Raw genomic sequence first — 25,243 nt, 5'->3', positions numbered from 1 at the left:
CACACACACACACACACACACACACACACACACACACACACACACACACACATACCCTCTTAAATAGTCTGATTATTAAATGTGGCATTTTCATGAGAGCCGAGGTGCGTGCGCATGCTTGTTGCCCTCCGGCCAAGTGTACCACGAAAGCCGTAAATTGTTACGAATGCAGACTGTAGCTCCATCCATCCCGCATGAGGCGAAGGAAGGCGCCAGAGGCTACAAGTTTTCCTTACTTTCGAACATGTTGAGACATTTCTTGGCTTTTTTTCACATTAACCTTTCAAGCTCAGGACGTGTGTCATGTCTACAGGTCCCTAACTTCCATCCACAATTTCTTTTGGGCCTCTCGTTTATAATTATCCAAAAATGGGAAGACAAATATTTGCTTAATTTTTAGGGGAAAGTAGATTTTAATTTAACATTTATATTATTTTGACCACGAATGTCCAATATTTTTTATTTACATAGTGATACCTTGGTTTACGAACCCCTTGGCTTACGAACTTTTCGGTTTACGAACGTTACATTTATGAAAATTTTACCTTGGCATACAAACTATTTTTCGGGATGCACACGGAGCTGCCACAATGAGTGATGTGTCGTTGACGAACGAGCCCGTTCTCCTAAAAGAAAATGGCAGCTGGCTTGTTTTGCTCCTCTACTCCCCGCCCCCAGTCGTCGGTTAAAGCCACATGATTGGTCAAGAAAGCAGCAGTGGGGAGGGGGGGGGGGCGTTTACAGACTGAGAAAGAGTGAAGCCATTCTCCAAAAAAAGAAAATGGCTGTGGATATTTTTTTTGTCCTCTATTCCCCGCCCCCAGTCTTCGGTTAAACCCACGTGATTGGTCAAGAACGCAGCAGTGAGGGGAGGTGGTTTAAACATTAAAGAGAAAGGCAGACGACAGACAAAGAGAGTGACAAAATTAATAGAAAACATTGAAATTTGGACTCGTTTCAACTTTGATAGTTCAAAGGCAGAGTGTAGACTGCAAGGTTAAAATTCCCATCAATCAGGCTCCACAAATAACCCGCACTAGCCATCAGTTCAATTTGAAATGAAAATACAAGCAAGGTAACCAGTTATTGATATTTCAAGTGTCTGCTTGTATCTGTTCCAATATCACAACTTCCAAGATGTACAACCCAGAGCGACTTGAGACACTTTATGCAAAAAGCTATCCATTCCATCAAGCCATCAACGACCATCACAAAGGCAAATAAAACGACGTTATTATTACTATATTAAAATATATAAAATAAGGTATACTTTGTGTAGTTTTAAGGCTTAGAAAATTAAAAAGTAGAAAATTATGTTTTATGGGGACCTGGGACCGGATTATTCTCATTTTAATGGTTTCCTATGGGAAATTATTTTTTGGGATACACACTTTTAACCTTACACACTGTCTGGGAACCTATTAAGTTCGTAAGCCAAGGTATCACTGTATTTATTTTTGTAAATACGATTGAATGCATCTCTTGTACCTCGTACAGGTGTTGCAAGTGTTATGGTGTAGCTCAGGACTAGTTCTGCAGAAGGTTCAGGAGGGTTCAGCGAGATGGGTGTCATGTGATCACCAAAAACCCATACAGGAATGTACTTCCTGCGAGACTCTCGACTCCAGTGCCACAGACAGCACAAGGCCAGAAAGTTGAACACTATCCATGGGGATCCCCTTTCAAAGACCGCCACCACATTATTGCAACCTTCCCCACCCCTCCCCCGCGCAATCCCTTTTAGCTTGCCCCCTCTCCCCAAAAACTACTTTCCTAAGACCACCTCAAGCCTGTTCTTTTTCTTCTACTTGATCTTAATTTCTTCACCTTTTCTTTCCTCTCGCCACACTCACCTTTCATCCTCCCTTTCTGGCGGCCTGATTTATTGAAGGTGTGGCGTCGCGATGAATGCCCTGAGGGTTATTCTTATCTGCTCTCATGTGACACGTGGCCCGGCCAACGTGTCATTGAGACGGCCCTTGCTTGAATCGCATACGTCGCATTTCTTTGATAATCATCCGCTGTTACTGTGTGTAGTATACACATACTACACACACTGTGTATATATATGTGTATATTTTTAAACAGGAACTGTATATTACAGTCAGTTGTGTATATATATGTGTATATTTTTAAACAGTATATTACAGTCAATTGAAGACAATTGTAAAAGTCACTTTTTTCCAAAGTCACTTGTTGCTAGGCAGATTTTGTAGTCAAAAAGGTTCCCGACCCCTGATCTAAAGGCAAGATAGCATTGACTGTGCCACTATTTCATCCACCTTCAACTCTCATTTCCAAACATCTGATCCGTGGCGGTTCATTTTCTTCTTCCCGTCCCATTAGCGTTTGGTAGATTGTTGCTAATGAAAAATAAAATGGAGGTGGATACAAAAGACACATAATGAGAAAATCACCTCCAAAACAACAAACGCTCAATCAAGATTTCCACATAGAACAATTTACAAAAGTTACATCGTGGAATTACACTCACTGACAGAAGCACGAACAGGAGAAACCACATTGCAGCTAGCTACATTAGCATCGCTAACGACAGCCTCAGATGTCCTTTTTAGAACTGTTTATTTTTCAATTAGTGGACCAGCCAGGATATCTTAAATTGTGTTAAAGTTATTATTTGGATTGTGCTAATTTTGAGGCGCTTTGATATAAAACCGACAAGTTAACATTTAGTAGATTAGCATATACGGTTACCAAGCTCACGAATATACATGGCTACCAAGCTCATGAAATAACACAAAACTGGTGGGAATTCTGTCAGTGGGATGGTCAGATGAGACTCACGGTGGGGTCGTGGGGTTCTTGCAAATTACTACAAAAGAAGTCTTGGGAAAAGTGGGGGGCTTCTTCCTGGGTCTCTCCCAAAACAACAACAACAAAAACACAGCCCACCCACATCGCACAGGCGGTTATGGGTACAGCTGTCACTCCACATTGTAGTTGTGCTTGAAGGGGACCAGTGTTTTGGTGATTTTTGTCAGTGACAGTCACCTGTTGCTAAACAGATTTGGGCTCCATCAAAATTGCCCCTGGAGGTGAAATTTAAATGTCAGCTGAAAAATGTGGCTTCTGAGGAAGTGGTCCGTCTTCCAAATACCCCCGGCTTTGGCCCTCAAATGGTTTCGTTCTACTCAGTTAATATCGCAGAATGGTTGCGGTCCCTTTCAATGCTGCAATAACTTGCTCATTGTCTAATTGTCATAATGAAGGCCAAAACCATATAATTTTTTTTAGCATGATTTTGGTTAAGCTAAAAAATAAAATAAGCCCATTTTCCTGTAAATGTATGCTTTATTATTTCACTTTTTTTGCAATGTTATTATTGTTACATTTCAATCCTACTTGTGTTAATTCTATCAAATGCATTCCTTAAAGGACAACCGACATCTCCGGACAAGTTGTGTCCATAATTTGTAAAATCGCATCAAATGACCTCTACAGAGGGTATTTTACAAAGATTCCACCGCATATTTTACGTTTTAATACTCGCGCTGAATATTCCGGAAGTCTTGTTTTTGAGTTGGTGACAAGTCCGTACGTGACGTCACTGAAGGAACGCCCCTGACCGAAAAAAAGGACACATTGTAGCAGTCCTTCCATCACGTCAATGCATTTTGCTGTGCTTGTTTGGTCTGAAAACGTCATGTTGCACCAAAAAGAGCCAGAAGAGGGCGACCGAGCTCCATATAAGGAATTTATCAGCCTGTGGAAACGGGCTGATCAATTCCTCACAGCAGCTTGGTCGCAATTTTCTGCCTCTTTTTTCGTCATACATTTCCCCCCAATGTTGCCTCAAAATGGCACGGAATAAATTCTTTAATCGATTGCAAACATGTATGCTTTCCTCTTCAGAACTTTTTGAATCATATTCATAACTGGATGTGTAACAAGAAAGCATCTTCCCCGAATCTAAAGCCGTTGTTTTGATTCTCCAGCAATGCAAGACGTCTTGGCGTGACGTCACGAAGTGGGGGCGGGACTTTCTGAAAATGCCCAATTCGCAGCTCAATTTTTTGCAGATTTTGGACACTTTAAGTCATTTTTATTGGTGTTTTGCATTTGAATAAAAATATCATACTGCGTGTTTTGGGTATTTTAGATGCTACAAAACATTTTTCTGATGTCAGTTAGGAACCAAAAAAGTGGTTGTCGGTTGCAAGTTATTCTAATCAATGTTTGTTTTATCTTCTACTTTTTTTGAGTAAATGTGTGACATATTTTATCTATACACGATTTCATTATAAAAAGTTCTCAAAAGTGAAAAGAAAGATTGAAGGATGAGAAAATAGAATATAAAAGTAGACAGTATTTTGCATGATCACTATAAAGTTGTTCCTCTTCTTCATGCCAAGGAAGAAGAAATCTTAGTTTTAGGACTGACTAAGTCTTTCGCTAGTTCAAGAGGTCCGTTGTCAGTGTGAGCAGCGATCCGCAACTAAAATGAGTCGACCTCTCCAACCCCTGCCCCACCTCACCTCGCTAAGCCAAAGACACCGCTGACCGTAACCTATTCCAGATCAAAAGTACCAGGTCACCTGGATAGTTATCTCACGATTTTGTTTAAATGCAGCAGGGCTAATAATCTTAAATATCTTTCTGGCTCTTGCTAGTGTTTGAAAGGGATTACCTATGGGTCTTGACATAGTTTCAAGTGTTTTCTCTGAAGAAAATCTAAGCCCTGTAGCTGTATTTTAAACTGGAAGTCAGAGAAATGAGACAAGAAAAAAAGAGGATGTATTTAAACGACTGTGTCTATATATATATATATATATATTGGATTGGATATGCCTTTATTAGTCTCACAGTGGAGAAATTTACATTTCACAGCAGCAAAGTGATGAAAGGAATATATATATATATATATATATATATATATATATATATATATATATATATATATATATATATATATATATATATATATATATATATATATATATATATATATATAATCAGAATCATCTTTATTGCCAATTATGTAGAACACACAAGGAATTTGTTTCCGGTAGAACACGCTGCACTAGTATCGTCGTCAAAAAAACTGCTAAGTGGCACTATACAGTTCAATTTTGGCTACTGTTGAAATGATCTTGATATCCAAATTGTATAATTATTAACATTTTATTCCCTAATCATATTGGATCTTTTTATAAATGGCAATACAATAATGACAATGTAATGTGCTATTGTTCCGATTAACATGGAAATTAAAAATTATTTTTTGGGTGGGCTGAGGAGCAGATTATTCACATTTCCTGAGCCTATGAAAGCCCGAGAATTTCAAGCAGAATAACAATCAATTCAGCGGAAGAAACCTTACACTTTCTTCTTTCATAAAAAAAGAGTTGATTCCTAAGTTATATGGGTCTGGAGTTATCTGACCCTGAAATGAGGGTGGCTGTACAAAATACAATACCATACATACATATTGATTTATATAGTGCTCGAACAACAGCTCAAGCTGTAACAAAGTGCTAACATGGACAAAAGGCAAATGCTTCCCCCTCATGGAAGAGAAAAAACATTGCCAGAGGTCTGACCAGCGCTTTATCCGCACCTCTCCCTCTCTCCGCAAGAAAAACCAAAACCTGAACACATTCGGAGATGGCGCGGCACGTCACACTTTTATATTCCCGAATAAATTTGTTCATGTCAGCAAATGAGTTAAGATACGTTTTGCCATGCTTTCCTTTCTACAGGTGGCAACAAACTGAAGCCTCAGTCGTTTCGCCTCAACTGGGCCTGGATCTCTCTAGAAAGGGAGTACTACCGGGTGGACGAAGACGCCAAGTTCCTGGAGGTGACGCTCAAACGTCGAGGATATCTGGGGGAGACGTCGTTTGTCAGTGAGTTTCATTAACCCCGACCCATTGCCATCAGGAGTCAAGTCAAAATAATTGGATGCAAAAAACATAAAGGTTTCATTTTTGAGACTGCAGGTAACATTTGGACTATAATAGATGAATATAAGGTGAAATAAAATAAGAGAATAATTTAAGAAAAAGTCTAATTTATGATTATTTATAATTGAATAAAGCAAAAATGAATTCACAATTCATTGTGAACCCTCAACTGCCTCCCTTCCTGTAGGCATCGCCACCAAGGACGGCACCGCCGAGAATGACAAAGACTTTCGGGGGAAATCCCAGAAGCAGGTCCAATTCAATCCAGGTCAAACCACGGCTTCCTGGAAGGTGAAGATCTTCACCGACCAAGAGTTTGAAACGTTAGAAACCTTCCAGATCCAGGTTTCCGACCCGGTCATGGCTATACTGGAGTTCCCGGATGTTGCCACCGTGGAGATTGTGGACCCGGGAGATGGTAATATACGCAAAAATACATTTTACACGCTTATTGTAGAAAGGTCCAGACCCATAAGTAGTTCTTCATTTACCTTTGCTGTTAGATAATTGGATGACTTCATATTGCATCAACGCAGAAACGAAAAGAAGATTGGTTTTGATTTCCAAATATGTGGAAATTGTCCTTGCTTCCAGTTGTTTATTTGCGTGTCACAGTTGGAAGTGGACATATATGGCAACATTAAATCAAACATTGTATATTTAAAAACCTGCCTGTTCATGTTCCAACAAATCCTATTATATTATATATTTTATTCGAGGCTATTGCTCATAGCAATTTAGCATTTAGCTACTTTTTTTAAGCCACATAAGTTGTCAGTTGAAGCTCCTTTGCCAGCTAGCTTGTATGGCGTAAGCGCATTGCAGCACTTAAAGGACAACCACGTCGCCGGACCAGTTGTGTCCATAATTTGTAAAATGTCTTCAAATGACTTCTACTGAGCGTATTTTACAAAGATTCCACCGCATATAGCTATATTTTACGTTTAAGACTCGCGCTGAATATTCCGGAAGTCTTGTTTTTGAGTTGGTGATGAATCCTCACCCTACGTCACTGAAGGAAGTCCCCTGACCGAAAAAAGGACACATTGTAGAAGTCCTTCCATCACGTCAATGCATTTTGCTGTACTTAGGTCTGAAAACTTCATGTAGGACCAAAAAGAGGCAGAAGAGGGTGACAAAGCTCCATGTAAGGAATTAATCAGCCCATGGAAACGGGCTGATTAATTCCTTACACGGCTTTGTCGCCATTTTCTGCCTTTTTTGGGTGCGACATTTCCCACATTTGCCTCAAAATGACATGGAATAAATTCTTTAATCGATTGCAAACATGTATGCTTTCTTCTTCAGAACTATTTAAATCATATTAAGAACTGGATGAGTAACAAGAAAGCATATTCTCCGAATCTGAAGCCATTGTTTTGATTCTACAGCAAGGCAAGTCGTCTTGGCGTGACGCCACGAACAAGGGGGCGGGACCTTCTGAAACTGGCCACTTCCGGGTTCATTTTTTTGTAGATTTTGGACACTTTAAGTCATTTTTATTGGTGTTTTGCATTTGACTAAAAATATCATACTGCGTGTTTTGGGTATTTTAGATGCTATAAAACGTTTTTCTGATGTCAGTTAAGAAACAAAAAAGTGATGTCGGTTGTCCTTTAAATCTACTAGCTTAATGCTAACATATAATGCAAAAACCAATAGAGAAGCTAACAGAAATTAGCATTCAACATGGTAGGATAAAAATTAATATGATTCACTTTTTATGTCTTTTGCAATTGGTAATAGCTTGTTTATTTTTCACCCCCTCCCCAAAAAAAACAATAGAGTCGACCGTGTTCATTACTCAAGCTGAATTCAAAATTGAGGAGGACATCGGAGAACTACTGGTGCCGGTCCGAAGGTCCGGAGATGCCACTCAAGAATTCATGGTCATCTGCTCCACTCAACAAGGTAATTCTCATAAAATGTGACCACATTTATTTTCTGTATTGACGCAAGTCTCCGAATATGATCACTTTATTCTCATCGACTTTTCTCCCCAAATTACCATCAAAATTATATTTCCCCCATAATTGTAAAGTTGTATTTTTAAAAATTGAATGTCTAAAATTAAAAATCATAATTATATGACGTGGTTCTGTCATTTAGATTAATGTATGTTCATTTTTAAAAAAGTACTGTATAACCTTATTTTTTTACAGTGTATAGCTTCTGTGACAAAATGGAAAACAATGCCAAATTGAGTGCTATAAGGGAAGCATAATTGGGATTGAAAATAAATAAATACATAAATACATAATTAAAAAATAAGTAGATAAATAATTGAATACATAAATTAATTAAATAACTAAAAATAAATACATGAATAAATACAAATTGATTGATATACCGCTTACATAAATAAATAAAAATAAAAACCCTCTACAACAGACATAATCGATAGGGAGTGTTTGTAGGAGGGAAATACAGGCCTCAAACGTCCGTTGGGTGCCACCACATCCTATTGCCAGGAGCGCCATAATAGAGAGAGGGAAGAAATTGGGGGGGGGGGGGGGGGGCAACTGAACAAAGACAGGGTCCTGTATGGCTTTTGTGTGATCTTCCAAGTGTGTAAGCACAAGCCCGTGCCTCCACTAAATACATTTCTAATACAGTGAGGCCTCAACTTACAAACACCTTATCTTACAAACTTTTTTGTCTTAAGAACGTCAAATTCATGAAAATTAAACCTTACAATGAGCACTATTTTCATAATACACACCCACCACGGCTGGCGGAGTGATCTTCGGCGGAAGCACACGACCGAACAGCGCTCCAGCCGGTGCTACTTTGCACAGCCCCTCTCATTGAATGCACATGTCGATCGCCTACTTGGAGCTTTTTGCTGATAATTTTACTATGATGGGACCGAAAAAAACCCACCACAGGCTCGTGTTCAGCCCAAGAAGACACAAAATAAAATCACCGTCGCTGAGAAGAAGGAGATAATTGAAAAAAACGAAGGAGGTGTGATTTAGTGGCCGAGCACGGCTATGCTAAGTCAACCATTGCTCCCATTCTCAGGAACAGAGAAGCCATCAAAGGTGCGTCTGTTGCAAAAGGTGTTTCCGTGCTCTCAAAGCGACAGTCTCGGGCAATCGAAGAAGTTGAAAAACTTCTGTTAATTTGGATTCACGAAAAGCAGCTATCCGGCGACAGCGTGAGTAAAGCTATTTTATGCGAGAAAGCACGGCTAATTCACGCCGATATCGCCATGCGCCAACCTGGAAGTTCAGCGCTTATTGAGGATTTTAAAGCCAGTAACGGATGGTTCGAGAACATCTGAGGGCGAGGAGAAGGCAATGTTGGCAAAGTGGAATGATGTGCAGGCTTTTACCGACTAGACTGGCTATGACAATCATCAACATGATGAACGATAATGTGATGCCTCAGCTTCATAAGACCTTACAAGTCAGAAAGCAACAGGTGTCAATTAAGAGGTTTTTAATCAGCAAAAATGACCACCAACAGTCCTTATGGAAGGTGACTGTCCTTCCATAAGCCATCAACGACCATCAAAAAGGTAAATAAAACTTTATTTTACAGCACAGTTTAATTCTTTAATTACAGTCCTCATGTAATGTGCCTCTCTTTGTGACTTTGATACAATGCAGTGTATTTCTTTCATTACAATACAATAGCACATTTATTATACATAGAATAAGGTATGTTGTGTGTACTTTTAAGGCTTATTTAGTTAAAAACTAGATTTTATGGAAACTCTGGTATGGATTATTCCCATTTTAATGGTTTCCTATGGGAATTTTTTTTTCGCCTTACACACTGTCTGGGAACCAATTAAGGTCGTAAGTTGAGGTCTCACTGTATTTAAAAAGTAATCTCCTCCTCCAGGTACAGCCACGGGCACCATCCCAGGCTCGGTGCTGTCCTACTCGGACTACATCACGCGTGCCGATGACCACACTGGCGTGTTACGTTTCGACAAGGACGAGCGCGAGAAAGTCTGCCGCATCATCATCATCGACGACTCGCTGTACGAGGATGAGGAGAGCTTCAATGTCACACTCAGCATGCCCATGGGGGGCAGGGTGGGCGCCTCATTCTCTACTGCCAAAGTTACTATCCTGGCCGACAGCAACGACGGTGAGAGTTCGGATCGCAAAATTTTGAGTCTTCTGTCAAGTGGTACGATTTGTCTTGGATTACGGCACAGCAAAGTCAACGCGGCCTGGAAATGGCATAAAATTAATTTTCCTCAATTTAGTCCAATGAGAAAAGGAAAATATGACGTGACCTGATATTAAGTGGCACGTGCACGACATCCTGCAATCCCATGATGCTCCCATTTTACTATTTTGATGATCCAGACGCGATTAACGGAACCAAAATGACGCTTGAGCGTTGATTGGCTACTCCAAAATCTGGATTATTTCCATTCTGTCACACCTTGGTGCTGTTCCCCAGTTACCGCTTTCACGTGCGCACGTCCTGCATGTAGGAACAAGATCAGAATAGATAGGTGATTATGCTGGCTTAGTAACTTAAAAGCGTCCGGCGCATCCTGCTCATCTGAAGTCATTGGCACTTTTTGTCTTGATCTATTTTTTTGGGTGTCATTAAAGCATCTGGGGAGGCGGGTGTAGACTTTTTAGCGCCGCGATAAATGATCATTTTATAATTTAAACTTGTTCCTGAGATTTTTTTTTCTTGTTTAGCATTTATTCTCCCTGTGTTGGAACTTTATTATCCTCAATAGAGGTGTCGCGATGAATTATTAAATCCACAATTAATCAATTATGAAATACTTCTCGTTCACTAAAAATTGCCCAAAAACTGAATCGTATTTTTTTGTAAATTTCAAATAATACCCCGTTTTTAAATAAAGGGATGGAAATGCAAATCTCAAAAGAATACAATAAAAAAAATAGGATTGGTTGCTTAATCCAAATCAATGATTAAAATAGTCATTAGCTGTAGCCCCACTTTAAATATTTTTGATAAATGTTTTACTTAAAAATACAATATTCTGTGGATAGATAATATTTTTGTTGTGTGGGCCTAATACGGATCCGTCGCCCCTCATTTATCCCATTTTTTTCTCATGAATTTGATACATAGCCTTTCTTGTAAAATTGATGATGGTCCAACATTAACTTTCTCATCATTAACTCACCCTTTCTTTTAACTTTCCAAACATCGTTACGGCTTTACCCCTCTACAGTTAAAGGTTATCGGCCAATCACATGACATTATTTGTCGTGTGATGAACATTTGCTTTATACACAAGTGAAGAGAGACAAATTGATGTTTTCGGAGTTGGAATTCCTAGGCTCCAACCTTCACGACCTCTCCACATCGCTAATTTGCTTCTCCATCATCGGAAAGAAAGCAGGGGAAACGCCGTTCGCTTATGTGAGAAGCACACTCGCAAGATTTCCACGACTGTATTGGAAAATCTTGAGGAGTCTGCGAATGACGACTTACTGTGCCGAATTGAAGTCTTTCCGCTTTAGCAAGTTCTATTATTGTTCCTTCGACCGCGTAGCAGCTGTAACGGGACTCCTAGGATTGACAATTTGCTCCCAAATTAAGCTTTTATAAGTGGGGGCTTGGTCAAGATGTCTTTTTAAGACCACCTTCCGTTTCAGAACAGTAAGGTACTAGTTCACTCGTGCCCATTTGCTATCTGTTTTCTGCAGAAGTTTGTTTTTATCAAAATCAATGTTGCGTAAAACTCATTCAAATACGCAGATTAGGTTTGGATATTTTTATCCAGTCCGGTTCGCCATCGTCACATTGCGTACTGTAGTATCTGTGACTTTGAATGTGTGAGGCTTTCAATGGTGGGAGGTCATCTGATTACTGATTTGAAAGTCAATGATGAAATGTTTTGAGTTATCTGTCGTTGACACCGGATTGCCGCTACATATCAATTGCTCAACCGATGATGAAAAAACATATCATTTTAACTCTGCTTTAAACGACACAGTTTCTTGTTTTTACAGAACCATCGTTGTACTTCGGTGAGCCCGAGTACATGGTGGACGAGAGTTCAGGCTACGTGGAGGTGAATGTGTGGAGGACAGGCACCGATCTCTCCAAGATGGCCACCGTGACGGTCCGGTCCAGGAAGAGCGAGCCCATCTCGGCTGAAGGTTAACCTTCGACGCGACACTTGATTATGTTCTGTTCACACCTCAAATCTCACATGGTAATATTTTACATAGCCGGGTTGGACTATGTGGGTATCAGCCGCAACTTGGACTTTGCCCCCGGAGTGACCATGCAGACGTTCAGGGTGACCATCCTGGACGACCTGGGCAAGCCTGAGCTGGAAGGACTGGAGACCTTCGATCTGGTATTAAGGATGCCCATGAATGCCGTGCTGGGGGAGCCCAGCAAGACCACCATCACTATCAACGATACCATCACGGACGGTAGGTCAATCGACGGCGAACCGCTATCCGTATTCATTGGGGTTGAATACTTAAAACTGCCTTTCGAAATTGCAGAGGTAAGATGAAATGTAGCCATAACTTCAACTTCAAATCTAACTGACATACATAGCGACTGAACGTAATGTTTTTTCCCCCCAAATAGTCCTAAGTCGCCACAAGACACGTGACTTCACCATCCCACCTTGGGTGGTATACTGGTATAAATCTTCCCTGACCACCTTCTTGGGGATCATCGAATCGTTACAGTGCCAAAGGTCCAGTTCAAGGAAGGGAGCTACAAGGTGGATGAGGCCGATGGCGAGGTCACAGCAATGGTGTACCGTAGTGGAGACATCGGCATCGGGTCTACGGTGCGCTGCTATACCCGACAGGGCACGGCTCAGGTGATGATGGACTACAGCGAGAGGCCCAATACTGACGATTCCATCATCACCTTTCTACCAGGTAGGAACGGTCTTACACCCCTCGCCGGTGTGTGTCTGTACCGCTATGTATGTATCTGGTGTATTAAGACACCTGATGGGTTTACTATGGGGGTCTTGGGAATTGGAATCAGAATTAGAATATTGGAACATTTCGGTCGTGTCTGAACATATACATCCATTTTTGTTGCCGTCGCTTCAGAAGATAGGAGCTCTAATGTTTCCATACCTCTCCATAGGCGAGTCGGAGAAGCCCTGCGTGGTCAGGCTGGAGGATGATTCTGTCCACGAGGAGGACGAGGAGTTCCGCTTGGTCCTGGGAACGCCCAAAAGCAAGTCGCCGTTTGGGGCTTCTGTTGGCAAGCAGAAGGAGGCCCTGATCAAAATCACAGATAACAAAGACAGTATGTTTAAAAAAAAAAAATGTGATGAACCGAACCCTCAACCGGTAAGATCACGAGATTCTCTTTCTATTTCCCATTTTAGAGCCCATCATTCGTTTCTCTGAGATCAAGTACAGTGTCCGAGAGCCCCAAGTGAAAGGTGACGTCGGCCTTGTCAGGATCCCCATCAGGCGTGCCGGTGACACATCCAAGGTGTCGGTAGTGAGGGTTCACACCAAGGATGGATCGGCAACCTCTGGGGAGGATTACAACCCTGTGTCGGAAGGTGAGACCAACCAATGTGATGCCTTTGGATGTCATATCACAATACAACCTCATCCCTACTTACTGAGTGGACAGGATATACTGTACATGTATTCCAAAAACCTGTTTGTCATTTTCATTTTCCATTCCCGCTGATCCGCTAAATGCCGCAGTACTCGCCGGCTTCATGGTTAACAAGACTTAATAAAATGTGTCTGATTCACACTCGGAGCAGTCACACAGAGAAATTCATACCTAACATTTCAGTCCTATTTACAATACTTTGAAAATATTTCAACAAGAAATCTTCACAAAAATAAGAATGACAATGCTATATCAGCATATTGTTAAGCAAGAGACCAAACTACATGTTGCTTGACTGCGAGTTATTTTTTTCAACTTTAGTGAATGACAAAAGTACACAGAGAAATATACACCTAACATTTTAGTCATATTTAGAATACTATTAAAATATTTCAAGAAAAGATCTCCACAAGGATAAGAATGATGCTGCTAACTCAGCATGACGCTAGGCTAGCAACCAAACGATTACATTATTACTTGACTGCATGGTATTTCTGTAACTTGAGTGAAGTACAATTTTTTGCACGCAAGACAAACTCCAAAATTTTAACGTGTGACATAGCACGACTGTGTTTGCATTTCTGAAAAGTGATTACATTGAATGCCTGTCAAGGTGATGAAACCTGACATGATTTTCCGTAGACGTGGAGTTCAATGAGGGTGACACGGAGCATTTCGTGGAGATTGAGATACTCTACGACGGCCACCGGGAGATGAGGGAAGCCTTCACGGTGCACATGAAGCCCGATGACAACATGGTGGCCGAGATACAGGTGACAGCGCATAGCTACAAATGAGCGAAAATAGCCCAGCAACAGCTGGCATTGCTGACAGTGCGCCTGAACCACTATACCTTATAAAAAGCTTTGGAATGAAAAGGATGGTGGGGAAGGGGGTTAACATTAGATGGAGCTAAAAAGGGAATGTAAGCCTCCATATACAAATAGCCTAACTAAATTGTAACCCGAGTTCCATTCAAGGCTCCATAGACCAGGAAATAAATAAATAAATAAATAAATAAATAAATAAATGATCTGGACTGACATCAAAGGACGGACTATTCTGTGGTACAAACACCCAAACACAAATACGTATAATAAAATAAAAACACACACAAAGAAAGTATATTTAAAAATGAAATTGGCTGTCATACAAACAAAAATAATGTATTTATCACATATATTATGCAACATCAAATATTTCTGTCTTAACCGTGTATTTTTGCACCATTTGGAACTGTAACGAGTCAATTGCCATGAATCGTCTATTTTTTTCAAATCAACATTTTTTTTCAAAATCAAAAAAAAAATGAAAATACTCCATTCAGCAACTTTCATTAAAAAAATGTCATCAAAAGCAACAATTTATTTTCTTTTAATGGAAAACCAACAAATCGGAAATATAACTAGATTACCGTAATTTCCGGTGTATAAAGCGCACTGGATTATAAAGTGCACCCTCAATAAATGGTATACTTTGAAACGTTTGCCATATATTGCCAAGGCGCACCGGACTATGAGGCGCACCTTCAATGAATGAAAAAAAGTTTTACAAATATATAAATCAATAAACATTTTCTATACATAAGGCGCACCACATTATCAGGTGCAAGAGTAGAAGCTGGGGTTATTCACTACTTCTTCTACAGGAGGAAATGGAGTCGTGGCTGCTGAAATGAGTTGCTAGACCTGTTGACCCGCAATATTACTTTACATATTACACGCACAAAAGCCGCAGGATCTTTTTTTTTTTTTTTGTAGGAAATGAAAGTTTTTGAGGGCGCCTTATACACCGGAAAATATGGTAATTGAACAAAAACTATGGGTCACAAGAGAAAATAATGAAGACAAACCCACCTAATAATTTAAAATCTGCCTGTCAACTGGAAAAATTGTAGTGCATTTTTTTTTATATTCTGTAACCTTGCCTGCTGTCATTAGATGAACAAAGCCATCGTGTACATCGAGGAGATGGACAGTGTGGCAGATGTCACGTTCCCGGCCGTACCCCTTGTGGTTTCGTTGCTCATGTATGACGACACGTCAAAAACCAAAGACAACCCCAACCCCATCAACGGCTATCCAGTGGTGTGTGTAACGGTAAGCTCGACGCCCCCTTGCTAGTATGATTTGTTTATGATCGAGTCATGCCTAAAACGAAATGTCACCATTATTTTTTTTTTAAATGAAAAAGTTTATTCAGCTATCTTCTGTACTTCTATGAAGGTGTCGGGCGTTTCGCTCCTCATCCGAAGAGCTTTATCAGCGAATTAAAGGTGTGGTGGTAACTCTGGCCCTATATATATCCCTAATGGGCAGAGGTGGCAGTGCAAGACCTTTGCTCTGATAGGTCCCCCGACCTTTGGGGAGCAGTAGGTGAGGGATATACATAGGGCCAGAGTTACCAGCACAACTTTAGTTCTCTGATGAAGCTCTTCGGCTGAGGAGCAAAATGTCCGACACCTTAAAAAAAGTACAGATGTTGGCTGTGGAAACCTTTTCATCGATGGACCACTCCTTTATGACTGAGAGCCTACACAGATGTATTGTTTTGTTTTGTTTTTTTGGAATGCAGGCCTGCAACCCCAAATACAACGACTTTGATAAAACAGGTTCCATCTGCTCAACGGAGAGCATCAATGACACCCTGACCCAGTACCGTTGGCTGGTCAGTGCCCCCACAGGTTCCGATGGAGTCACCAGTCCCATGAGGGAGGTGGACACCAACACCTTCTTTACCAACACCAAATCCATCACTTTGGATTCCATCTACTTCCAAGCGGGCTCCAGAATCCAATGTGCAGCCAGGGCCTTCAATGCCAATGGGGACGCTGGTCTGGAGCTTTCAAGTCCCATCGTTGTGATCAGCAAGGAAGAAGGTGAATTGCCATAGATGCCGTGAAGAATTTAGCATCAATTGGAGGGCGCCTTTTTTGTCAATCTCAATGTCCTTGCAGGCATGTGTCAACCACGAATTCAAGGCACCGTCGGAGCCGAACCTTTCTCTGCAAAGATTCGCTACACGGGCCCGGATGACCCGGACTTCCCCAACCTCATCAAGCTGACCATCAACATGCCCCATATGGATGGTGAGTTAACACGCTCTTTAGACACTGGGCTCAAAATGGATTTACTAGTCTTCCCCAACAGAAACGAGAATAAATTTAATCCAATATTGTGTGGAAAGATTTAAAAAAGGGTTTTTAAAAATTATAATCTGGAAACACACCTATGACTACTGGTACGGTCATTTTTTTGTCGTTATCATTAGCTCATGTAGCTTTTTTTGTTGTTTTCTGTAGTTGCAATGTTAGCTAAGCTAACGTGTTGAGATAGTCACTTGATCACGGCGGAAAATAAATTAACCAATGAATTATTTAACTGCAAAATTAATTAATTAGTTCATTAACTCATTCACTGCCATTCCCGAATGTCTTCGGGTTTTGTTTTTTTCTTGCGGGGAGGGGGGTGCGTTTGAAGCTTCGGTCAGACCAATGGCAATGGTTTTCCCTCCCCTGAGAGGGCAGCATTTGCCTTTTGTACAGCTGCCCCCATTTCAAGCTCAGATAACTCCAGACCCATATAATTTAGGAATTAACTGTTTATCGGATGAAAGAATAGGGTCTAAGGTTTTTTGTGCTGCATTGAATGTTTATGTAGTACTATAATTCAATATTCTGTGGGTCCTGCAATTTGAGTTAACATGACAAACCCCTGGCACTGGAGTAAATACATTTTTGCACATCGTCTGGCAGTGAATGAGTTAATAAAAACATTTAACATATAGCATTCCGTCGTTACAAGTACAAATGCTATCTAAGCTAATAAGTGTGAGAATACCTTTCTGGTGTTAGTCTTTATGTAACTGACTTTAGCATTTTTTTCAGACCAAAGCATGAAAATGTTAAGTCAGTACTTTTGCTTTGGTGAATGAGTACTTCTACATTTTGACACACAAGTTATGCGTACTTCCAACAGGTATGTTGCCGGTGATCTCCACGAGACCAATGTCCAACTTTGAGCTCACATTAAGTCCCGACGGTACCCGCGTGGGCAACCACAGGTGCTCCAATTTACTGGATTTCAATGAAATTCATACGGGCTACGGCTTCATCACCGACGCCACAAAAAACCCAGAGATTATCGGTGAAACGTCACCCTACCAGTACAGCAACGCCATGCGTTCATCCAACGCTCTACGCTTCTACCGGAACCTGAACTTGGAGGCCTGCCTTTGGGAGTTTACCAGCTACTATGACATGTCAGAGTTGTTGAATGACTGTGGTGGCTCCATAGGCACTGATGGACAGGTAGGACAAAAATATATTGGGAAAAAAAACTACATGATTTCGGTGCGACAACAATAACATATTTCCACTGTTGGAGGTATGTTTCAACAAATAATGGATTGTCTTAGATTGGATTAGCCTTATAGAGGAAAGGAAAGGAAGAGGTAAAAAAACACAACAAAGAGCTGCTGTAAAGGCAGCCACTCTCGCGGCACCATCTTGAAGTCAAAACAACATAAATAATTTGACACAACAAGAAAGAAACAGACAGTCATTCATTCAATGCATTGCTGGTTAATGATTCAACAGATCGTGATTATTCAAAATTCTAATTCTTGAGCTCACATAATTCAACTTGGAAAAGATTTCAACAAGCAAAAAAATTTATACAAGTGAAAAATTGTTAAAATAAACTAAAATTCCATCGTCGAATTGTACGGCACGGTAAAAAAGAAAAAAACAGAGTCACATAGCTTCCATTTTGACAAATTCAAAATTAGCTCATTAAATTCACCATAAATAAAAATCCTGCATGCCATTTTTTTGCGATAATCGTCTATATTTTTCACCAAATTATTTGTATTCATGTTGACCGATAAGTAGTCCTTTGTGTCATGATTGACACACTAACCAATGGTCAATGGGAATTTTGTTTCAGGCTGTGCAAGAAGTCAACTTAGATCGCAAATTAAGAATGCATACCGACTATTTTGCATCACTCCCCCCCCCCCCCCCCAAAAAAAAAAAAAAAAAAAAAAACACATGAAGTTCATTTTGAGACCCAAACTTTGTTACCAATTTTCTATTCTTTGTCAGGTGCTGAACTTGGTCCAATCCTACGTCACCCTACGCGTCCCCCTCTTTGTTTCCTACGTATTCCACTCCCCGGTGGCCGTGGGCGGTTGGCAGCACTTTGACCTCCAGTCGGAGCTCAAGCTCACCTTTGTGTACGACACGGCCATCTTGTGGCAGGAGGGTATTGGGAGTCCGCCTGAGTCGGAACTCCAAGGTAACATCCAACGCCGCCTGCCCTGCCCTAAAGGCATTCACGGTACGGCGTTGAATTGCTGATAATGTCATTTCAAACCTCTGCAGGAGCCATGTACCCCACCAGCATGCGCATCAATGAGGAAGGGCGCTTGGTGGTCAACTTTAAAACGGAGGCTCGCTTCAGGGGCCAGTTTGTTATGACTCATCCAGGTAAACACGTCAAAAGTGATCGCTCCATTCAATGGCATCTCCAATTATACAATACAATTGTCTCTACCCCTGGATCAACAAGTCCATATAAATTACATTTTTGTTGTCATGGCAACCAATGACAAGATACCCGCCAGTTACAACAGTACATATTGATTTATATAGCGCTTTAACAACAGCTGAAGCTGTAACAAAGCGCTTAACATGGACAGCTATCATATACAGGAAATAAAGCAGTCACAAATATAGTAGAAAGTACCAGGGAATGAAACCAAGATCAAGTCGGAATCATGCTGAGATGAATGCCAAAGAGTACAAGTGAGTTTTTAGACGGGTTTTAAAGATGGGCAGTGAGGGGGCTTGCCGAATGTTCAGTGGAAGGGCATTCCAGAAAGTGGGACCAGCAACGGAAAATGCTCCATCCCCTCTGAGCCTCTGTTTAGTTTTTGCCACATCTAATACTGTTTGGTCAGCAGACCTGAGACGCCGGGAAGGTGTGTATGGGTGGATGAGCGAGGCCATTTAAAGATGTGAAGACAAATATGATCTTGAAAGGAACTCTAAAATGTATAGGAGCCAGTGAAAGGATGTCAGAGTAGGAGTTATATGCTCCCTCTTATGAGCACCAGTCAAGAGGCGAGCAACAGCATTCTGGACCAGCTGTAGAAGCTTCATGGCTCCAAAGTAAAGCGCATGACAGTAATCAAGCCGAGATGGCAAAAGGCGTGAATTACTGGTTCAAGTTGTAGTAATTCATGAGAAAGGAGAGGTTTTAGTTTAGAGAACTGCCTAAAATGAAAGAACAGCACTAATTTGTCGGTGAAGTTACAGTCACTGTCCAGTTTAAGACCCAAATTTGAGACTGTTGACTTCAGATAAGGACCCAGGGGGCCGAAGTCTACAGGATGAGATGTAGTGTACATGGGCCACTGGGACCAAACAGTACAACTTCTGTCTTCTTTTCATTGAATTGGATTGAGCTACATCCTCTTTTGGGTTATTTCTGGAGTTCCATGCTTGTGTCCTAGGTGTCATGCGAAATGTCAGCCAGCATTTACAGTCCGAGAGGTCAAGATAATATAAAAGGTCAGGTTATAAATATAAGCGCTTTAATGCTGTTTAATGCTGTTTTTTTAGGGACAAGCGTGTCTTCCATGGTGATATGCGCTGACCACCCTGGATTGACGTTTACCTTGTCCCTGGTCAGGACCGAGCCTACACACAACCAACCCATGCAACAGTGGAGTTTTATCTCCGACTTTGCCGTAAGTCGTACAATTACCTGGGTATCTTCAAAAAATTGGGATTTGGAGTGGAATTTCAGGATAAGCCTAAAATGAACTTTGAACTTTGTAGAACTGTGACTGAATGCCTATCTTTTAGGTGCGGGATTACTCGGGGACGTACACAGTGAAAATGGTCCCTTGCATTGCCTCCCCCAATGGAGAATTCAGCATCCCTCCCGTGTGCCATCCGAGGGAGCCTCTGACTTTCGATATAGACATTCGCTTCCAGCAGGTAAACTTCACTTTTGTTGGGCTGGATGCACACGCTTAAAGGACAACTGACACTATTTTTTTCTTTCCTAACTGACATCAGAAAAAAACGTTTTATAGCATCTAAAATATCCAAAACACGCAGGGTGATATTTTTAGTCAAATGCAAAACACCAATAAAAATGAGTTAAAGTGTGTTAAAACTGCAAAAAAATGAGCTGCGAATTGGGCATTTTCAGAAAGTCCTGCCCCCAGTTCGTGACAAAACAATGGCTTCAGATTTGGAGAAGATGCTTTCTTGTTACTCCTCCAGTTATGAATATGATTCAAATAGTTCTGAAGAGGAAAGCATAAATGTTTGTAATTGATTAAAGAAGTCATTTTGAGGCATCAGGACTTTAGTTTAGCGTCACAGAAAATGCAGAAGATGGCGCCCAAACTCTGTTGGAAATGGGCTGATTAGTCTGCTGGGAATTTGTGTCAACTAGTATCAAATAGTAGTCTTGGTGCAACACACAACGATTCACCATCGCATTATTCATGTGTTTTCCTTATAATTTTGCCATCAACACGGATCGAAACGAAGTTTTCAGACCAAACTAAGTACCGCAAAATGCATTGTGTGCCACTTTCTCGGTCAGGGGCGTCCCTCCGTGACGTGACGTCAGTAATATTCAGCGCGAATCTTAAAACGTAAAATATAGCTATATGCGGTGGAATCTTTGTAAAATACGCTCAGTAGAAGTCATTTGAAGTGATTTTACAAATTATGGACGCAACTTGTCCGGAGGCGTCGGTTGTCCTTTAAGTGCTGCAATGCGCTTACGCCATACAAGCTAGCTGGCAAAGGAGCTTCAACTGACAACTTATGTGGCTTAAAAAAAGTAGCTAAATGCTAAATTGCTATGAGCAATAGCCTCGAATAAAATATATAATATATATTATATATGTAGAATTTATATAGTATATAGAATATGTTTTACATCACTGCAATTTTTTCAGATATTAGAATTTGTTATTTGAGATCAGCATAATGAATGCTCTAAATTTAATTCCAGGAACATAATGTATTTATTTATTTGTTTGTTTGTTTCTTCGTGTATTCATTTATTAATTTATTTATTAGTTTATTCAGTTATTTATGTATGTATTTATTCATGTATTTATTTATTTGTCATACACCTTATGTGGCGAAAAAAAGTCACTAAATGCTAAATTGCTATCAGCAATAGCCTAGAATAAAACATATTAATTGAGTATACAGAATATGTTTAACATAACTGTAATTTTTTTCCAGAGTTTTGAATTTGATCTTTGAGACGTGCTGCAAGGAAAGAAAATATATTTAGCTGCTATTCACAATGTGAATTTATGAAATTAAAAAAATGTTGATTAGATTGACAAGGAAACAAAATTTCCTTGGTATTATTGTCAGATTTAGATTGTTTCAGATTTAGACCTCAAAATTAGACAGTTGCTCTTCAAATGAAGTTATTGATTTGAAAAAACACAAACCTCAAAGAAGAACAAGTTTCGTGCCTGGCTTCCCTTAGTAAGAATTTACTTCCCAGTGGTGGTTGTTCCCATCAGGTGAGCGACCCAGTAGCGGCAGAGTTTAGCCTCAACACACAGATGTTCCTACTTTCCAAGAAGGAGCTCTGGTTGTCAGATGGCTCAATGGGATTTGGGGAGGGCACCGACGCCGCCTTTTCAGAAGGTACCACAACTTTCACCTGATGGATTTTCACGACATCGAGGCTGATCCGGCGAACACATAAACATTTCTGATCTTTGAAGGCTCTTCCATCTACGGACGCGTGATGGTAGATCCGGTGCAGAACCTTGGCGACTCTTTCTCCTGCAGCATTGAGAAAGTGTTTCTGTGCACCGGAGCTGACGGCTATGTTCCCAAATATAACCCCACCAATAAGGAGTACGGTTGCTTGGCCGATTCCCCCTCTCTGCTCTATAGATTTAAGATCCTGGTAAGATTTTGGATTCCTTGTTTTGTTTTTTCTTCTGTAGTTGTTCCGGGACATGGAAGGGAAAATTTACATTACAGAGACACAGAGAAAGAGAAAGACACTGCATAGTTTTCAATAATTCTAGCATACAGTTTTATGAAACACTGAAACAAAAAGTGAACATGTACTCAAACAATCTAGACTCGAAACGGGGCCACACATACTGTCATGTAAACACACCACACCTGACAAAAATAGCAGAAAACAATGTCCTCACTCACATGAATTAGAGTGACACAACTGTAGAAATTATAGGGCTGAGCAAGTATGAGAGTACTTGAACTTAGAAATGGAAATAAATGACTGTTTTACAACTCTATGAATGCTTACCTCCCCACGGACGTCAAGTCAAACGGGGGACAGTTAATGCCGGGAGTATTTCAAATAGGCAGTGCCACGTTAATTATTGAAGTAGAGGAACGCATAAATATTTTTGGTCCACCTTTTAGGAATAGTGGATATGGTAGAATAACACGTCAGATATTTGTAATTTCATGTATATTTGTAATTATAATATATTACAGTACGTTTTTTAACTGGTAGTGTTAATCCTACACAAAGACGATTAGCAGAGTACGTTCATGCCGCAGCCATATTAGATGTGGCAAATTGTGAACATGCGCCCTCTTTGGGTGTGTATCAACAAGTACAAACTCACTGGATTGACATTGAATTGTTATTTTTAATTGTATGGTGTGATTCTAGCTCAGTTTTATGACGTTATTTGCCGAATTTATATCTAAGATTAAAGTCACATATAGTATGGTCAGTGGGTTGACATTAGGCTTCGATCCTGGGACGGAATGCCCACACCAGCCGAACTTGAAAACTGTGATAGCGTTTGTAAATTCCAGTTTGGCAAACTCCACACAACAAAAGATTTTAACATTGAACTTAGAATAATTTTCTTTCTATCGCTTTTGATAACTGCACTATGTAGTTTTTTTTTGTGAAACAGTTTTACACATTTACAGTACGTATACAGTTGACATTTATATTTTGCTTGTTCTCTGTACTTTCACCCCCCACCCCATCCCCTTTCAAATTGCTGCTGTGGACTGCAAATTTCCCCATTGTGGGACGAATAAAGGTTTTCTGATTCTGATTCTAGGATAAGGCCCAGCCAGAAACTCAGGCGACAGCGTTTGGTGATATAGCTTTTGAGGCCACATTGGCTTATGATACAGCTGGAGCGCTGCCTTTAGTCAAACAACCGGGGTCCGACGGCTTTACACTCTCCTCGACACCACTATTCCAGGTTTGTTTTCTCACATTCATTTCAACAACAACAGAATAAGTCCAGATTTCATATGAGCAAAGTAATTTTGGGGAACTGAAAAAAATGAGGTATATTTATCCTTGTTTGAGTAGACAATTGAGTGTTCCAAGGGTGCGTCCAGTTCAAGTGTTTTTCTGTCATACAGGTAGCTGCAGGACGGGAGTGGTACATTCACACCATCTACACCGTGCGCTCCAGAGAGAATGCCAACCGCGGAAAGCGGAGCGTTGATTCAACCCACCACAGTCTGTCTTCATCTCGTCAGCGCCGTGCCACCCCCGTTGTCTCCGGCCCCGGAATCACCCGGGACATCGGCACTGAAAATAACCGTGGCACCAACATCCAACACATCGCCCTGGACCGAGCCGAACGTGTGGTAGTCAGTCAACGCCAGCCCTGGTCCCTGGGATTGGACCGCAAGCCAGCGCTTGAGCGCCCCCTAGTGGGCCGCTCCGGTGGGGAAGCCTCAGATAGCTCCATCCTACCCATGATCGTGGGCCTGGTGGCTTTGATCATCTTGGCCTGTTTGATAGCCGCCGTCGTGATGCTGCTGTTGTGGCGTAAAAAGAAGGAAAAGAACCAGTTCCCAGCCTACGCCACCTCAACGTCCGCCGCTTACAACCGAAACTCCACCAGGATGTGGGGTGGCTCGGATAGTTCTGAGGTCTAGAGGCGGGAAGGCGTACCCCCACCCAATCGACTGTTGTAGTCTCTTCCACCACCGTGTCTTCATTTCCCAACTTATGTAGCACTAAAAACAGTATCAGATCAACTTGATTGCTCCCCTCATAAAGGCCCTGAATATTTTTCATCTAAACTAATGACATTTTTGAGAAAAGTTTAAAATCTAGCTCTGGGGAAAAATTGAGACCACCAGTGAGAAACCATTGACAATGATGCAGAAGCCGTTTAGCTTTTTTATAGTCATTATATGATTGCCATGATACGATATATAGTTTATAGTCATTTACCCTCGCGGTGGTTTTAGAATCCTTTTCAGTTGTACATACGATAAAATAAATAACATTCACGGTGGTTAGGAAGAGTGACCGGACGGGAATAAAGAACTGCGAGCAATTGACACCGGCCATCCACCCCCAAGGCTACAACCAACAAATTCTACCGATAGTGACTTCACAAGGGTGGAGGGATGTTGTTTCCGCCATTATGCAATTTTAAACCGTAAACATATCACAAACAAGCATCCCAAAACGTAATCATCTAAAACTTGCAAATTACCCAGTCAAAGGATATTGTAGATATTTTTGGAGCGCACCCAATTATGGGGTCTAAGGTTCTCCACCCTTGGGTATACCGTGCGGGTCGTGGCGTGTCTGCAGTTGCCCCCTTTTTAGCGTATTTACTTGTAAAAGATGCCCCCTTTACGTTATTTTGTTTGCAAATGCATGAAAGAAAAAAAAATCCAGAAATATTAACTTTATGGAATCAGCTCAGGCAGC

At 40.9% G+C, this 25,243-nt stretch overlaps 1 protein-coding gene across 1 annotated transcript in view; it reads left to right on the top strand.

Annotated features, from left to right (window-relative positions):
* The window catches only part of frem3 (Fras1 related extracellular matrix 3), a 32,490-nt gene extending 7,411 nt beyond the window's left edge, over positions 1–25,079 (top strand). Inside the window, exons 3-24 of the mRNA XM_089005689.1 lie at positions 5,721–5,867; positions 6,112–6,342; positions 7,710–7,835; positions 9,777–10,028; positions 11,891–12,040; positions 12,113–12,322; positions 12,590–12,787; positions 13,005–13,169; positions 13,252–13,434; positions 14,139–14,269; positions 15,437–15,595; positions 16,071–16,374; positions 16,453–16,584; positions 17,474–17,805; positions 18,601–18,793; positions 18,880–18,984; positions 20,122–20,249; positions 20,368–20,502; positions 22,071–22,197; positions 22,278–22,465; positions 23,616–23,762; positions 23,929–25,079. Of these exons, the coding sequence (XP_088861815.1) occupies positions 5,721–5,867; positions 6,112–6,342; positions 7,710–7,835; positions 9,777–10,028; positions 11,891–12,040; positions 12,113–12,322; positions 12,590–12,787; positions 13,005–13,169; positions 13,252–13,434; positions 14,139–14,269; positions 15,437–15,595; positions 16,071–16,374; positions 16,453–16,584; positions 17,474–17,805; positions 18,601–18,793; positions 18,880–18,984; positions 20,122–20,249; positions 20,368–20,502; positions 22,071–22,197; positions 22,278–22,465; positions 23,616–23,762; positions 23,929–24,453 (4,268 nt within the window). The 3' untranslated portion in view covers positions 24,454–25,079. The remainder of the gene's footprint in view (positions 1–5,720; positions 5,868–6,111; positions 6,343–7,709; positions 7,836–9,776; positions 10,029–11,890; positions 12,041–12,112; positions 12,323–12,589; positions 12,788–13,004; positions 13,170–13,251; positions 13,435–14,138; positions 14,270–15,436; positions 15,596–16,070; positions 16,375–16,452; positions 16,585–17,473; positions 17,806–18,600; positions 18,794–18,879; positions 18,985–20,121; positions 20,250–20,367; positions 20,503–22,070; positions 22,198–22,277; positions 22,466–23,615; positions 23,763–23,928) is intronic.
* Positions 25,080–25,243: the final 164 nt, after the last annotated feature.

This window comes from Hippocampus bargibanti, linkage group LG10, assembly GCF_051943395.1.
Source record: "Hippocampus bargibanti isolate YZ-2025 linkage group LG10, ASM5194339v1, whole genome shotgun sequence".
NCBI lineage: Eukaryota > Metazoa > Chordata > Actinopteri > Syngnathiformes > Syngnathidae > Hippocampus > Hippocampus bargibanti.
Note: the sequence above shows the minus strand (reverse complement) of the source record. Positions and strands in the feature narration are given on the sequence as shown.